This window comes from Mus caroli, chromosome 2 (genome assembly GCF_900094665.2).
Source record: "Mus caroli chromosome 2, CAROLI_EIJ_v1.1, whole genome shotgun sequence".
Classification (NCBI taxonomy): domain Eukaryota; kingdom Metazoa; phylum Chordata; class Mammalia; order Rodentia; family Muridae; genus Mus; species Mus caroli.
The window spans coordinates 25,753,765-25,770,539 of record NC_034571.1 but is presented as its reverse complement, the minus strand read 5'-3'; the positions used below and the strand labels follow the sequence as shown (position 1 = coordinate 25,770,539).

At 47.5% G+C, this 16,775-nt stretch overlaps 1 protein-coding gene across 19 annotated transcripts in view; it reads right to left on the bottom strand.

The window, feature by feature from the left end:
• Positions 1-16,775, bottom strand: part of Odf2 (outer dense fiber of sperm tails 2) — a 43,494-nt gene that overhangs the window by 24,721 nt on the left and 1,998 nt on the right. For 9 of the 19 annotated variants that reach the window (XM_029473295.1, XM_021155669.2, XM_021155671.2 and 6 more), the window contains 6 exons: positions 15,661-15,751; positions 14,392-14,517; positions 6,096-6,266; positions 5,065-5,225; positions 3,936-4,065; positions 3,282-3,413 (listed from right to left, as the gene is read on the bottom strand). In XM_029473295.1, coding sequence (XP_029329155.1) covers positions 3,282-3,413; positions 3,936-4,065; positions 5,065-5,225; positions 6,096-6,266; positions 14,392-14,517; positions 15,661-15,751 — 811 coding nt within the window. Of the gene's footprint in view, positions 1-3,281; positions 3,414-3,935; positions 4,066-5,064; positions 5,226-6,095; positions 6,267-14,391; positions 14,518-14,804; positions 14,959-15,660; positions 15,752-16,775 lie in introns of all 19 variants that reach the window. The other 10 variants (XM_029473324.1, XM_029473321.1, XM_029473316.1 and 7 more) reach the window with 3 other exon arrangements.

The window sequence follows — 16,775 nt, the reverse complement described above, 5'->3', positions numbered from 1 at the left end:
AAGAGCCAAGTCCTACACAAGACCCATCTCAAAGCAAAACCCATCCCTCTATCACAGGATCTGATGCCCTTTTCTGGTGTGTCTGACGACAGCAACAGTGTAATCACATACACTAAATAAATCTTTAAACAATACAAAACCTTTCCCTGTTCTCCACAAAAGAGAAAGAAATCAAAATGGCTATAGAAAGGCTTTCTGAAAGTGCTACCCCCTTCTCAGGACAAGGCAGCAGCTACAATTTAGCAGGCACGTGTCACACGCCAGGAAGGACATCAGGATGTCAGTCTGTCAGCTGTCATTCATAAATTCTTTCATCTTTGCACAATGGAAGATGTTTGTTCTCTCATTTTATGGAGATATTGAGGTGTGAATTACCTGCCTGAGATCACCAAGCCAGAAATTAAACAAGTGTTACTAATTTAGAGAAGAATTTGGCTATAACTAACATTAATAGAAAAATATCCTAGAATATCTATCTATTTATAATCTATTTATCTGAGGCAGGATCTCATTATGTAGCATGGAAATCACTGCGTATCGCAGGCTGGGCAAGAATTTCACAACTCTCTACCTCTCCCTCCCAGGCCTGTGTTGCCAGGCATTTAGAAATTCTCAACCCCAGCAGGAGGACAGACATAAATACAAGACTGACAAGTCAAGGGTCCACCAACAGAAGAGATCCCTCCCAGTGAGAACACAGCAAGGAAACCCCTATTAGGCCCTAAGGAAAGATAACGCCATAAAAGTATCAGGAGGACATGGTGACTGATACCTACTATCCTAGCAAGTCAGAGGCTGAAGCAGGGGGATTTGTGGGTCTAAGGCCACAGGCTGTAGAATGCGACCCTTGTTCCAACCAGCATAGTGCACAGACACATGCAGGCAAATATGCATACACATAAAAGAAAATAAAAACAAAAATATAGTTTCCCTTTAATGAGAAGATCATCACAAATGGAGAAACAGGGACTTGACATTTAAAGCTGGGCAGGGAGTATACCATTTTTTTTATTAGTTATTATGTGTGCCTCTGTGTGTGTATGTGCATGTATGAGACAAACAGAAACCATCTGATACTATCACTTTTCAAGAACGTTTGGAGGCTGGGGCTGTAACTCAGTAGAAAGCTCTTGTCTACCACGCTTGCAACCCTTCCTCAATCGCCAGAATCATGGAAATACAAATGTCTGCTAACCGAGCAGTACTCACAATCCCAAGAACCAATTCTACTGGAAAGCCACTGATGAACAAGTATGGATACAATGTACAACGGGATGCCCATTATTATGCTGTGAGCATTAGGGGTAGGGGGTGTGTGACATTTGTGCATAGCATAGCAGAACCCGAGGAACACAAACAGTAAATAAGGAAGGCACAGACAGACAAAGGCAGTATCACCTCATTCATACACAGACGCTGCAGGACTCAAACACAAGCAGAGCCAGGAGGTACAACTCGCAAGACACTGGGCAAGGATGCCACCCTTCAGCTACAGGGCTGGAAAGATGGCTCGGTAGGTAAGAGTGCGGACTACTCTTGCAACTCAGAGGGCCTGAGTTCAGTTCCCACCACCCACTAGCAGCTCACAAACTGCCTGTAACTCCACCTCTGCAGGCACTGCATTCAACAATTCATGCATACACACACACACACACAGTGTAAATCTTTAAAAAAATTTTTTGCAACTACAAAATAAGTTCAAAAGACCGACCACACAACATAATGACTCTGGTTAGTAACAAACTACCAAAAAAAAAAAGTTAGTAGCTTCTAAGTGTTGTTTCCACAAATGTGCAATACATGTCTTCTATCCAATTATCTTGAGTCCATAAAGTCCACCTATCCATCACAGAACAGCACGCTAAAGCCAGGGATGACAGCTCAGGCTTGGGACCCCAGCACTCGAGAAGCATGCATAGCATCACAGCCTTGGGTCCCAGGCCAGCCATAAAACAAGACACTTACCTCCCCCGAAAAGGACTACTCCTGTCTTACTGTCACTCTCCTATTCTCTCAGAGTCAGGGCTTCAGGGTGGGGAGTGGGGGCACACATCTTTAGTCCTGCCACTCAGGATACAGAGGTCAAGGGAAATCAAAGCCAGAAGTAGGTCACTTGGAAGGTGCACACAGGACAGAGTCAGGTGGGGGGCACTCTGGGAGATGCACACAGGACAGAGTCAGGTGGGGGGCACTCTGGGAGGTACACACAGGACAGAGTCAGGTGGAGGGGACTTTGGAAGGTGCACACAGGACAGAGTCAGGTGGGGGCGGGGCACTCTGGGAGGTGCACACAGGACAGAGTCAGGTGGGTAGGTGGGGGGCCCCCTGGGAGGCACACACAGAAGGACCTAGAGTTCAAGCTTGTCCTCAGCTAGAGATTAAGCTCTAGCCAAGCTAGGGCTGCCTGAGACCCTTCCTGTCTCAGAATTTAATAAAGAGGCCTCCAAGAGGACTCTACTTACTATGGAAGCTAGTAACCTGACTTTGATTCCCAGAAGTCACATAAGGTAGAACCAACTCCACAAAATTATTCCCTGATCTCCAAATTTGTCATGATATGTGTGTACATATATATGCACCATATACATGCGTGCACACAATACCAAGGTTTCTGTGGTGCGAGGGATTTAACCTAGAGGCAAGGCTCCAACACTGAGCACTATCCCCAGCGTTTTGTCCCCTCTAATTTCTCTCTGCCCTTTTAAAATGTTTATTTAGAACACGGCTTCACTATATAGCCCAAATGGGCTTCAAACTTCCAGACGCCCCTCAGACTCTAAGGCTGACATAACATGCACAATCCACTATACTTGAATAGTGTACACGTGGAACTAGAAAATCAGGTGAAACAATTCAATTTGTGGACCCCAGCCATGACTCACTTTTCTACCTAACATAAAAGGCAGTCTGAGGAGATGTGGTGACTCCCACCCAACTCCAGCATTTTGAAAGCTGACATAGGAAGACCATGAGCTTGAAGTCAGCGTAGGCTACAACATTCAACATTCAAGGGAGAGAGAGGAGGGAGGAGAGAGAAAAGAGGGGAAGGGAAGAAACTTTCGGTCTGGGATACACCCCACCCCACCCCACCCCGACTCCTCGAAGTGCCTTCTGAGACTGCTCTGCTCCTTCTGCTCCCAGACCAGCTGTGACAGTACCAAACAGTGCCTAGCCCAGGCCAGCTGTGACAGTACCAAACAGTGCCCAGCCCAGGCCAGCTGTGACAGTACCAAACAGTGCCTAGCCCAGGCCTTTCAAAGGACCCCGGGTCAGATGCTCACCTCTTTGCAGTGCTGTTCCCTCAACAGATCTCGGAGGGTGCGATTGGTCTCCTCAAAGGTACTCAGCTTCTGCAGGAGAAGTTCCTTCTGCCTTGTTAAGGTGTTGATGTCGGTGCAAGTCATCTGTTTCTCCTGGAGAGAAGCTTGTGTTACACAGTGCAGAGGAGGTGAGCCCCACCTACATCACACACAGGGAGACAGGCAGAGCGCTTCAAGAGGTGGGGGTGCCAGGAAGCCAAGACTAGAGGCACTGAAGCACAGGGGGCAAGGACAGGGGGCCTGAAATGGGTGTGAGGAAGAGGAGGGGTGGAGAGGGGGATGGAGAGTTCCGTGTAAATGAGTGTGGTAAGGGCAGGCTTCCTGCAGGAGGCAAGAGAGATGGCACTATTTGGTGCCTGACACTCGCAGGAATCAACCACATGCCTTGACTCACTGTGATCCCAAGTGGCCCATGATTTGGTCTCCTTAGATGCCCTGATCAACAGAGGTCATCTTCAAGGGACCAAGGCCCAAGAAGTGAGAGTGTGGGGGGAGGTTGGGGCTGAGCAATTAGGTGTGCCCTCCCCCAGCCTGGAGATGTCATAAAGTCAGTCTGATGACTTCGTAAAGCCCCCACCCCCACCCCAACCCCACCCATCCATTGGCTCCACCTACGGTTTTCAGCTTCCCGATGGTATCCTTCAAGGCCATGACCTGCTTGGCAGCAGCTGCTCCATCCATTTCAGCCTCCACTAGTTTGGACATGAGGCATTCCTTCTCCTGCTGGAGGTGTTTCTTTTGTAGCCTGGGGCCAAAAAAAAAAAAAAACAGGATTCCTGAGAGCCAGCAGGGCCCAGCCCACCCAGAGCTCTGATGTCTACCTCACAATGGCCTGAGAGACTCCCTCAAGAAACACTGAGAAATGTTTCCTGCCAAGAAACAATGAGGAAGAGATGTGGACAGCCCTTCTTACCCAGGTAGCCTTCTGGAAGGATGAGGGCCCAGAGACATACCTGCTTCAGTATGAGAGCAGAGGCTCTACCCAGGGGTCCCACAGCATGACCTATGGCCTTGACTATCAGGACCACCTCCATGGTCTTGAGCTCACTCACCCCTTCTCATCAGTTGCTCTGGCTGTTTGAGTCTGGGTTTCTAATACCCATGGCTGGATTGGGAACTTGCTATGTCGCAAGGATTGGGCTTGAATTCCCAATCCTGCTGGATCTACGTCCTATTACTGTGTCTGTAGACGACCATGCCCAGTCACTGCTCAGTTTTTAAAAGTGTTCCCCACATCCTCAAGGTGTTACCCACCAGGCTGGGGGAGGTGTGTGGCTGAGAGGTAAAGCACTAAGCATGCTATGTTCAGGCCGTGAACTCTATACTTACAAGTATATACATATACATATACATATATATATATATATGTGTATATATATAAACTCATGCCGACACTCCAAGCTGTGGCATCTGGAATCTGTGGCAGCTTTCGCCCTCTGCAGCCAGCCGTGACCTACATCCTATTGCTCAGGATAAATGATGTCTACCCTGGGTCTCCCCTCACAATGTTCTCCACATTTCTTCTTCCAATGCCTGCCTGCCTAACCCCACAGCCCTGTGTAAAGGAGTTCTCTGTCTACTATCCACACCACCATCACTGGGGCCTTCTTTCCCTGCAGGGACAGCCATATGCTGCTGTGCTGGCTCCCCACAGGCACTACTAGAGTTGCCTCCCTCCATTGTCTTCATTTTGCTTCCAGGGCTCTGGGCCAGCAGGAAGGTGTGACCCCGCCTGGTCCCTTACATGGTGAAGTCCTTCTCCTCCTTGATACGCTCGATGTTGTGTCTGAGCACCGTGTTCTCATGCTCCGTCTCTGCAAGCTCGTGTGCTACCTCCTCCAGCTCTTCTTTCCTCTCCTCCAGGAACCTTTTGGCCATTTGGCGTTCACCTTTCTGCATCTTGACCTTGAAAAGGGGATACAGGAAAGGGAAGCCAAAAAGATGGCTTGTCCCTGAAGATCCATTGCTACATGTAACCCTACTAAGAAAGTGACAGGGCTCTGTGTTTGGGAGTTTCTGGACATTGTCCCAGTAAACAGTGACACAAACATTGCCTGTCCTCCTCCTCCTCTAGGCACACACGAAGAACCTGAATACAAAGAATGATGCGTGCCAGCCAGGGTGGGGCCAGGCAGCAACAGTAGTGCAGTTGGCATGCCACAGGAGGAAAGATGTCACAAAAAAGCACAGTGTCTATGGGGTAAGAAAGAGGGCCTTTTGCCAGGTCTTAGAATGACACAGGTACCTTAGCAGTCAGGACCTGGCTTTTAATGCCAGCACTCCCTGCTTCCAGGTCGGGGTCTACGTGTCAGCTGTTTCCAGCTCCATTCCCATCTCCCTCCCCACAAGTATCCCTGCCACATGTGAAGAGAGATCTCCTTTGTCTCCTCTACTCCTGCTCAGCTTTTCTCAGTAGCACAGGCTGTGCTCTCTATTTTACAGACACTGTTTCTGGGTGGAAGGAAGCACTGAGCCAGGGAGCGGCACACTCCTGAAACTGCAGCCCCCAGTAGGCACTAGAGGACAGCTCAACTCTGAGGCCACCAGCGCTACATAGTGAGATGATGCCTCACACAACAAACAAACAAGGGCTAACACCAGAACCAAATCTGGCCACCCACTGAGAGTACCAGAAAAGCTAAGTATTCAGAGAGGGATCCCAGTATGGTGGAAACTCAAGCTGCCTGCTGACCACTCCAAATAGATGCCCTGGGAGTGGTTAGCCCAACCTGCTTGTCCTCAGGGTACCAGCTATGCAGCCTAGTGCTCCCTCACCTCAGATTTGAGACAACCGACCGCGTTCATTAGACTGTCAATCTTCTTATCGTAACGGTTCATTTTACAGTGACCTGAATCGTCGTCTTCTGTAGAAAGGTCACTTAATCGCATCACCGAGACCAGCTTTTCTGAAGATGGTGGTGTGATCTCCAGGCAATGAGGTGGATTCTGATGCAAAGGAGGGAGAGGTAGATAAGCTGCTAAGGCCGAGCCTCGGACAGAAGTGTACTTAATTGCTCTGTGGAGTTTTGCTGACTGCCTAAGTGGCTGGCAGAGCCGACACTGCAATGGCAACCCAGGACCCAACCACTCCAGACCCTCCTGAAGGAAACATTCCCTGCCCACGTCTAAATGATGGGTTTGAAGAATTTCTAACATTGAAAAAAAAGGCATGGGTTAGAATGTTAAGTTATAAAGAAGGCTAGGTTTGTGTGCTGTGTGCCTGGATAGTCTCAGCTACTTGGGAGGCTGAGACTTCCGGAAGAGGAGTTCAAGATCAGATCAGGCAACATAAAGACACTCAACCTTTTAAAAAAGAGAAAAAGAAAGAAACAAACACATGGTGGTGTGAGTGGTGGCCATGCCTTTTTAATCCCAGCACTCAGGATCCCTGAATTCGAGGCCAGCCTGGTCCACAGAGTCCCAGAACAGTCAGGGCTACACAGAGAAACCGTTTCCAAAATGTGAAGAGATGTGACATTATCTCTTCTAGCTTCCAAGACACACATACACTGCCTTACATATACTAGGGCAAAATACCTATCAAATAAAACTTAAGAGAGTCATGGGAGCTGGAGAGACGGCTCGGCAGTTAAGAGTGTGTACTGAATTTTGCAGAGAACCAAGTCTGCTCCCAGGACATCAGGTGGCTCCCGCTACCTATAAGTCCATTCCAGGGAACCTGATGCCCTCTCCTGGTTTCCCTTAAATATATGCACACACTCACATATATATACTCTGTAATCCAAGCACTGAGGAGGCGGCGAGGCAGGTGGATCTCTGTGAATTTAAGGCCAGCTTGGTCTACACAGTGAGTTCCAAGCCAGCCATGAATAAACATATATATGCCAAATTAGATAAATATAATTTAAAAACAAAACAAGAAGGATAAAGAGCTGGGGCTATAGCTCAGTACCTATCATACACATGGCCCTGGGTTCAATCCCTAGCACTAAGTAAGCAGCTGGGAGTGGTGGCACACACCTGGAATCCCAGCACTTGAGAGGTGGAGACAGGAGGATCATATAAATTCAAGGTTATCCTCCACTATAGAGCAAGTTCAAGATCAGCCCGAACTTCATGAGACCTTGTCTCAGAAACAAAATAAAATAAAAATTAACACACATCTTTAGTCACAGTTACTGCAAAATTTGAGGCAGGAGGATCATTTGAGCCTATAGATTTAGGTCAGCCTGGGCAACATAGCAAGAATTCATCGAAGGAAGTGTTTTAACCCCTAGCACTGCAAAAACAAAAAAAGTTACAGAAACAGCTTATATAGTCCTAAGAAAAATGTGCCTTGGGCTGGAGAGATGGCACGGGGGTTAGGAGCACTGTCTGCTCTTCCAGAGGTCCTGAGTTCAATTCCCAGCAACCACATGGTGGCTCACAACCATCTGTAATGGGCATCTGATGCCCTCTTCTGGTGTGTGTAAGAACAGATTACTCGCATACATAAAAATAAATATTTAAAAAAAATGTTTTTTCTTCCAAAGATAAAGACTGGGGAGGGGATCCAGTACCAGCTAGGGATGCTGCTCAGTGGTGGGGTGCATGCCTAGCTGAGATTCCGAGTCAGTCCCCAGTCCCATCAACAGCAGATCAAACCACAATACCTGGGGGGGGGGGGGGGTTGGAGTGGTAGCTCAGTGATTAAGAGCACTTGCTGCTCTTGCAGAGGACCCAGGTTTGAGTTCCGGCCTTCACAGGATGGCTCTCAACTGTCTGTCTGTAACTCCAGTTCTAGGAGATCTGATTTCTTTCCTTAGCTCCATGGGCACTGCATGTCCCTGGACCTGCAATTTTGGTCAATTGTGAGCTACCATGTAGGTTCTGGACATTGAACCTAATGCCTTTGCAAGAGCAGTAGATGATGCTCAGTTTCCAGCATCAATGTGGTAGCTCACAACCACCTGATCCAGGGGATCTGATGCTCTCTTCTGACCTGTGTGACCACACATGCTTATACATACATTGCAAACAAAGCACCCATACACATAAAATAAAAATCTGAAATAAATAAATAAAGTGCCCTCAGGAACTATAGTGGCCTCTGGTCTCTATTTCTAGCTCTATCCCAAATGTAGGACCTTTCCCTTTTGCTTAAAATGTAAAACATGAAGCATGAGTCAAAGTTAAAATGTAAAGCATGCCTTTGTAGGCATCACCAGAAAGGGGACAGAGGCCGACCCAAGACAAAGCAGGAAAAACAGCTGCAGTTTGAACTCCAGGGAAGAGCTTGGACAAGACACCTCTCAGGAAATCTCTGGGATTAAGCTTCCAGGCAAGGGGGCAAGGACTATTTCTCCCAGCAACCTACAGCAAAAAGAAGGGTTCACTTCCACAGCATCGCTCTTTTTAAGTTGTGTGTGTGTGTGTGTGTATGTGTGTGTGTGTGAATGTATTTATACTTGTGCATGCCATGGTGTACACATGCAGGTCAGAGGAAAACTTTTTGAGGCCGGTTCTTGATATCTACCCCTCCATGATTTATAGGAATTTAGCTCAGGTCACCAGACTTGAATGATCAGACTACAGCTTTACCCACTGAGCCATCTCACCAGCCACTCACAGCACATCTCTCTCCTTCAACCACATGGGTCCCAAGGACTACACTCGGGATCAGACCAGGCTGCTGCAGGCTCTTTTACACAGAGAGCATCTTGTTGCCAGCCTACCCCTACCCTTTGTTTTGGCTTGGTTTTTTGAGACAGGGTTTCTCTGGGAAGCCCTGGCTTCTGGAATTCCTGGCTCTATAGACCAGGACCTCAAACTCAGATCAACCTACCTCTGTCTCCCAAGTGCTGGGAGTAAAACCTCCTTTGTTTTTCTAAATAAAATCTCATGCGGGAGCCCAGACTATCCAGTGCGAAGATTACAGGGATTATAGGTATAACCCACAATTTGGCAGACAAGGCAAGTGGGTGGGTCCAGGCTGGCCTGACTTTACTGTGTAGCCCAGAATGGCCTCAAGCTTCTGACAATCCCCCTGCTTCATACTTCTGTGTGCCAGCAATACTCCTGCCTCACACTTCTGTGTGCCAGCAATCCTCCTGTCTCATACTTCTGTGTGCCAGCAATCCTCCTGTCTCATACTTCTGTGTGCCGACAGCACAGCTGTGAGTGACAAAGCCTCACATGCTTTGATCCTTTTCCTTCTGACACAGAGTCTTCGAGCCTGAGCTGGCCTCATTCAGAGCCATCACCTTGCCCTGGCCTCCTCAGTGCTTGGATTACAGACCTGAACCTCTACAATAGGCACAAGCCTCTTCACGCTTTTGGGGGTTTGTTTTGTTTTTTGTTTTATGAAACAGTTTCTGGAGTTGGGGATTTAGCTCAATAGTAGAGTGCTTGCCTAGCAAGCAAAAGGCCCTGGGTTTGATCCTCAACTCTGGAAAAAAATAAGAAAAAAGGAAAAGGAAAAAAATAAAAAATAAAGTTTCTTTCTTTCTGTAGTCTTGACTGTCTCAGAACTCACTCTGTAGACCAGGCTGACCTCAAACTCAGAGATCTTCCTGCCTCTGCCTCTCAAGTGCTGGGGTTAACAGTGTGAGTCACTTTTGCCCAGCTAGAAAGTTATTTTTCATAAAATATGATGCATGTTAGGCATGTGGCACACACCTTCAATTCCAGCACTCAGCAGGCAGATGCAGGGGACTGACATAGTGAGTTCCAGGAGAGCCTAGACTACATTGAGATCCTTTCTCAAAAAAAAAAAAAGAAACAAAGAAAACGTAAATGTAGTATAATATATGATGCTTATTAACAGAAACTTTGCCAAGCATGGCAGGTGATTGCTGAGTTGAAAACCAGCTGGTCTCTATAAAGAGTGCCAGGGCAACTAGAGCTACATAGTGAGACATCTCAAAATAATTAAGTAAACAGAATTTGAACACAACAGAAAAATTAAACAGTAGTAAGAACCTGGATTCAATCCTCAGGGGCAAAAGCTAAATATATAGTATAATAAAGCATAGCAGAGATAGAAGCTGGGTGTGCTGGCTGGTCCCTGGAATCCTAGCAACTTGGATGTGGAGACAGAAAGATCAGTTCTAGGCCAGTCTCAGCTCTATAGAGACTTCAAGGCCAGCTGGGACAACATGGGGCTGTCTCAGAAAACAAAAGGAAACAACAGCAACATATGCCATGCTGGGAGGTAAGCACCACTCACCACAGCTTACAGACCCTCCTAGCACTTGTGAATTAGCTGTGCATGCACATAAGTTCAGACACATGGCTTCTACGCTAACTCTACACAGTAAGTAGAAGGGCAGAACCAAGTTACCCTCTGACCTGCAAACTCTACACAGTAAGTAGAAGGGCAGAACCAAGTTACCCTCTGACCTGCATGCACCTGCACACACAAATAAATACCTGTGATTTTTAAGCTATCTAGAAACAGGCTAGAGATGTAGGCTCAGTTGTTAGACATACATCTTTTTAATTTTTAAAAAGGGCAGGAGCTAGGTGTGGTGGCACAGGCATTTACCTCAGCACTCTTGAAGCAGAGGGTAGGTAGACCTCTGGGAATTCAAGGCGAGCATGGTCTATACTGTAAATTTCAGGACAGTGAGAGAACTACATGATAATAAAGACCTTGTCTCAAAAAAAAGGGGGGGGGGTGCTGGAAGGCCCGGGATGATGGTACATGCCGTGGGTCTCAACAGAGGCAGGCAGATCTCTGAATGTGAGGCCAGGATGAGGTACACAGTGAGTTTTAAGCCAACCAGGGATAATCAAAAAGACCCTGTCTCAAAAAGTAAAAACTGAAAAGATCTGATGGAGAAAGAGAGACAGCTCAGCATGAAGAAGGTATCCTGTTCTTGTAGAGAAATGGCGTTCAGTTGTCAGTACCCACGTCCAGCTGATTCGGAGCAACTGCCATTGTCCGAGTCCAGGACAATGCCTCTGAGAACCTAGGGCACCCGACTTAAAGTCCACTCCCACAAATGCATATATAAAAATAAACCCTGAGGCTGGAGTGACGGTTCTGTGCTTAAGAGCACTAGCTGCTTAATACATATATAAAAATAAACAGCCGGGCGTGGTGGCTCACACCTTTAATCCCAGCACTCGGGAGGCAGAGGCAGGCGGATTTCTGAGTTCGAGGCCAGCCTGGTCTACAAAGTGAGTTCCAGGACAGCCAGGGCTATACAGAGAAACCCTGTCTCGAAAAACAACAACAACAAAAAAAATAAAATAAATAAATAAATAAAATAAACACAGGCTGGAGCAACAGTTCCCTGGTTAAGCACACTGGCTGCTCTTCCTGAAGGACCAGATTGATTCCAGCACCACATGCAGCTCACAAGCTAGCAGGTTACAGGCACCATCTGTAACTCCAGTGCCAGGAAAGCTGATGCCCTTTACAGGCCTCCATTGACATGAGGCACACAAGTGGTACATCCTCAACTAAATAGCAAGTTTGAAGCCAGCCTAAGCTACCTGAGACCATGTCTCAACAGCAACAATGTCTCAAAAACTTGTTATCAGTGTGCCTGGTGACATGGGATAATTATAATCTTTTACCCCCTTTCTGTTCTTACATTTTTTTTTAATGTTTTCATTTTTTAAAAATTTAGTTATTTGTTTATTTACTTATTTAGAAGCAGGATTTCTCTGTGGTCTTGGCTATCCTAGAACTTGCTCTGTAGACGAGGCTGGCCTCAAGCTCAGAGATCCACCTGCCTCTACCTCCCGAGTGCTGGGATTAAAGGCTCACAACACCACTGCCTAGCTGATTTACTTATTTTTAGTTTATGTGCATGCATGTTTTGCCTGCTTGTATGTTTGTGCAACATGTGTGTGCCTCGTACATGCAGAGGCCAGATGAGGGTATCACATGAAAGAAAGCAGTATAGCTTGAGTCGGGGACATGAGGCGACATATGGGTGCTGGGATCGAACCCAGGTCTTCTGCAAAGACAGTCAGTGATCTTAACCCCTGAGCACCTCTCTAGCTTTAAACTCCTTTCCATTCAATAAAAACGATTGATGCCTTGCTATTTGTGTTCCAATTTCTTTATTTTTGATTTTGAAACAAAGCCTCACTAAGTTCTAGTTGGCCTCTAACTCTTAGCAATCCTCCTGCTTCAACCTCCCAAAAGCTAGGATTATAGGCATTCACCATGATGTTTCAAATGTTTTTTTTTTCTTTTGGTTGGTTGGTCAGTTGGTTTTTTTGAGCTATGGCTTCTCTGTGTAACAAGCCTTGGCTCTCCTGGACTGACTTTGTAGACCAGGGTGGCCTCACACCCACAGGGATTCTCCTACCTCTGCCTCCTGACTGCTAGAATTCAAGAAGTGTACAACCAGGCTCAGAAATTTTACTTTTCAATGGTTACTACTGAGGTAATAAAATAATATTAAGGGAGCATTTTTATCTCCGCCTTCTTTTGAGGACCCAGTGCCTTTCAGGAAGACAAGCAATACAGGGCACTGAACCAACCCAGGGCCTTGCTAAGCATACACTCAAGTCAGCTACACCCCCAGGCAGAAATGCCCATCTTCCTTGTGTTTTATACTGTTCATAACACTTTCCATGCATTCCAGAGCATACCCAGGTTTCCTGTGAATAAACTGGCAAAGAGTCAAATCCATGTGGTATGATTATGAATGTCACAATTACATCCATTTTGGGCATTTCTCGTTTTCAGAGTAGCAAACTATAAGAAAAAGACTTTGTAAGAAAAAGACTGACTCTAAAAGATCAGACTAAGCAAGTTTTGTTTTGTGTGAGTCAAGATATCGACATGATAACCCTGGCTGGTCTGGAATTTACTGAGTAGACCAGGCTGGCTTTGAACTCAGAGACCCATCTGCTTGCTTGTGCCTCCCAAGTGTCATGTGCTGGAATTAAAGGTGTGGTGTTGTTGGCAGCACACCAAAGCATTATTTTGAAGTCTTTACTTCTATTGATTAAGGAAGGAGTTTGTTCAGAACAGAATTGAAAGCTATTTTAGCCTTTTTTGTTTTTGTTTTTGTTTTTGTTTTTCGAGGCAGGGTTTCTCTGTGTAGCCCTGGCTGTCCTGGAACTCACTTTGTAGACCAGGCTGACCTCAAACTCAGAAATCCACCTGCCTCTGCCTCCCAAGTGCTGGGATTAAAGGCGTGCGCCACCACGCCTGGCAAAAAACATGTCTTGGCAGGCTTGTAGCTAGAACCCGTGCTGACAATGCATGGGGCAAGCCCAAGAAATGTACCGTGTGTGATTCATTATATGGATGGCTTATTAAGGCCGGAGATGGATGGATGGACAGATGGATGGGTGGGTGGGTGGATGAGTGGGTGGATGGATGGATGGATGGATGGATGAGTGGGTGGGTGGATAGATGGATGGATGGATGGATGGATGGGTGGGTGGATGAGTGGGTGGATGGATGGATGGATGGGTGGGTTGATGGATGGATGGGTGGGTGGATAGATGGATGGATGGATGGATGGATGGATGGATGGATGGGTGGGTGGATAGATGGATGGATGGATGGATAGATGGATGGGTGGGTGGATAGATGAGTGGGTGGATGAGTTGGTGAGTGATTGGCAAGTACATAGATAAACACTGTTAAGATATAGCATAAGACACATTCTCTTGGGTATTAATACTGAAGATACTCCATTTGTTCCAAAGCAGTGTGAATAAGATGCTTGCATCATCTATATGGCCAGCAACATTTTCTTGGCTATTTTATAGGTTGGTTTATGTACACATGCACACGTAACATCCTCCATGTTAATTATACTTCAGATACTATGACAGACATGTAAATCTATGTGCAAAGCAGAGGCTGAGTTCAGTCTCCTAAATGAGACAGCGTCCTAACTCCAGCTCTGCTGCTCTCTCTTTAAGACTCCGGGCATGTCAGCTCCCAGCTGTTTCATGTCTACAGTGGAACAGCAGGATCTACCACCCAGCAAAGCTGCAAGAGGCTAAGTGGTGCCATAAGTTTACAGGGTTTACAAAGGCACCCAGTAAATGAGGCTCACTGGAATCTCTGCAATCATACCAAGTCTGAGGCCTGCTAGAATCTGACTGACCAGTCCAAGAAGAGCAGCCTGAACAAGACTGAGCCTACCTCCCACTTGCATCCCACATGCCGGGCAGATGATTTTCCAGGGGGCATCCAAGGTACCTTGGTTTTCACCCGGACACTCCGCCGTACATTCACGGTGTCCCCTTTCATTCCGCGCTTATGAGATTTCTGTGGGAAGGGACAAAACTAGAATCATCTCCAGGCCCAGCTGCCCAGTGTCACTCAGGTGGCATATGCCACCTTTGCAGAGGGGCCTCTTCTGAGTAATGTTACTGCTACTGCTGCTGCTGCTGCTGCTGCTGCTGCTGCTGGGAACCAAAGGCCTACCTTCTAACCAGGCAACTGACCTCCAGAAAAAAATGTGTCTCCCAAACCTTTGGAGTCAGCAGTGCGAGGAGGCTAGGCTGGGAGACCGGATCTGCAGCCATGACCTCGCCCCACTGCCATGCTCCTACCTGGCTGCTGGCTGCTGATGGTTTCGGGAGTTTTTTTATGTGGACGTGGACAGGAGTGTTCTCATCCACGTGAACATGTAAGGGGGGAGTTGAAGATCGGTCCTTCATGGTTCACTTCTGGCAGGCAGGGGAGGGCAACACAAAAAAGATGGATCTGTGGATGAGTAAACTGGGCATGAAAACAGAGCTCAGAGGCTTCTGGGGACACCTGAACGCTCAGCCACCAAGTGAGCAGGACAGCTACCAACTACTGGCATGCAGGCAGAAAGCACAAAGCACGGCTGGCGTGACACTTAGGCTGACTCTGCAGAGGTCTCAGCTGAAGGCCTCCAGGTCCGCTCAGGACAAGGTTCTCTAAAAGCACAAGAAGGGTCCTCAGAGCTGCAGCTCCGCCTTGGACTTAGTGCAGGTCGGCTGCAAAGCTGTATCTTCCAACCAGGCATGTGAGTTAGTGTGGGAAACACTCAAAATGGTTAAGGTGCAGATGCATGCAGGCCACATGCAAGCAAGACATTAGGGCAGAGAGGAGGCCAGTGGGGATGCCAAGCATGAGGAGGGTGTAGAGACTCCAGAGAAAACGTGAGCAGAACTGGACCCCAGGAACAGTGCTGCCCGCTGGCAGCTCCCATCCCACCTCTCTCTCATGCTTTTTATTTCATTTTTTTTCTTTTTAAAATATCTGTTCTAAAGATGTTGGGATGTCCCTGGAAGGCTATCAAGACAACCTCCTCACACCTGACTCCTTCCTTCATCAGCAAGCAGGCCATGCTTCCCAGCTCCATACAGAGCACCTGGGCAGTCCCTAGCAAAGGCTTACAGAAGCAGTTCTGATGGTACCGTTGTGAGGGTCACCTACCGTAACAGTTACACTGGGTGCGCCACAAGGTGTTCTCAAGACTTTTTTCTGTGTGAGACTCGTTACTCCGTTCTTCCCACACGATGGAAACCTGCACCCGGGCACAAGAACCAGATTATGAGCAGAAAGCCAGGGTTCTCCTATGTCTCAGATCTCGGGAAATGGCACGCTGCATGTGGTGGCTATTGCGTCGGCAGCCGTGAGCAGTAGTCTTGAGTCCCCTGGCTCTCTGTAGATGAGCACAAGGCGCGCATGGTGTGCTCAGCAGGAGGGTGATACCAGGTGTAGGCTGTCTGCATGACTGGCCTTTTAAACCTGCCATCGCATCACATGTATTGTGACCTTGTGCTGAAAGCCTACCTGTCATCCTATCAGGTGACCCAAAAAAAGCTGCCAAGGCACCAGTCTCAACAAGGGTTACAGTCCCCAAGCTCCTTTGGGGAAGCGTTCAGTGACAGGTTAACCTAAAACACGCAGCTCGGGAGCAAAGTCACTGGGACACCAGCTTGTAAAAGGAAGGCTCATACACTTGCTGAAGCATACGAAGACCCCACTTCCCAACGTGGTCCACTCACTGCCCACACCAGAGCCTTGCTTGTACATATGCAGCCCAATACGACAAGTGCAAAACAGCCAATACTGTGCTCCAGACCAGCAGTCCAGCCAGAGTCCCGGCTGGGGGAGAATGGTCTGCAATGGTCAAAGCTAACCTAGCCCACTGCCTCCTCACAGTTCCCAGATAGCCTTCTGCCGACCTCACCAGCTCTTCAAGGGGAAGACTGAAACCTAAAGCAACAGCACCGTGGTCTGCACTCTGCTGGGCTCCCAAACAACTACTGAGCAAGCTGGTCAGCCACTCAGAAGAAGAATGTTCAAACTAGAACCTCAAGTTTCCCCCCTTCTACTTACTTATAATATCTCTGCTCACTTTAACACTAGTTTAGAGGTGGCCTGGTGGGAAATGCTTTTAAGCCACCACATGGGACATGGAGACAGGAGAATCAGGAATTCAAGGACAACCTTGACTACCTAGTGAGTCTGAAGCCAAGCTGAACTCAGAGCGTAATACTCGGTTAAGAGTGATCTTGTTTGCTACTAGGAAGCTGTAGGCGGGG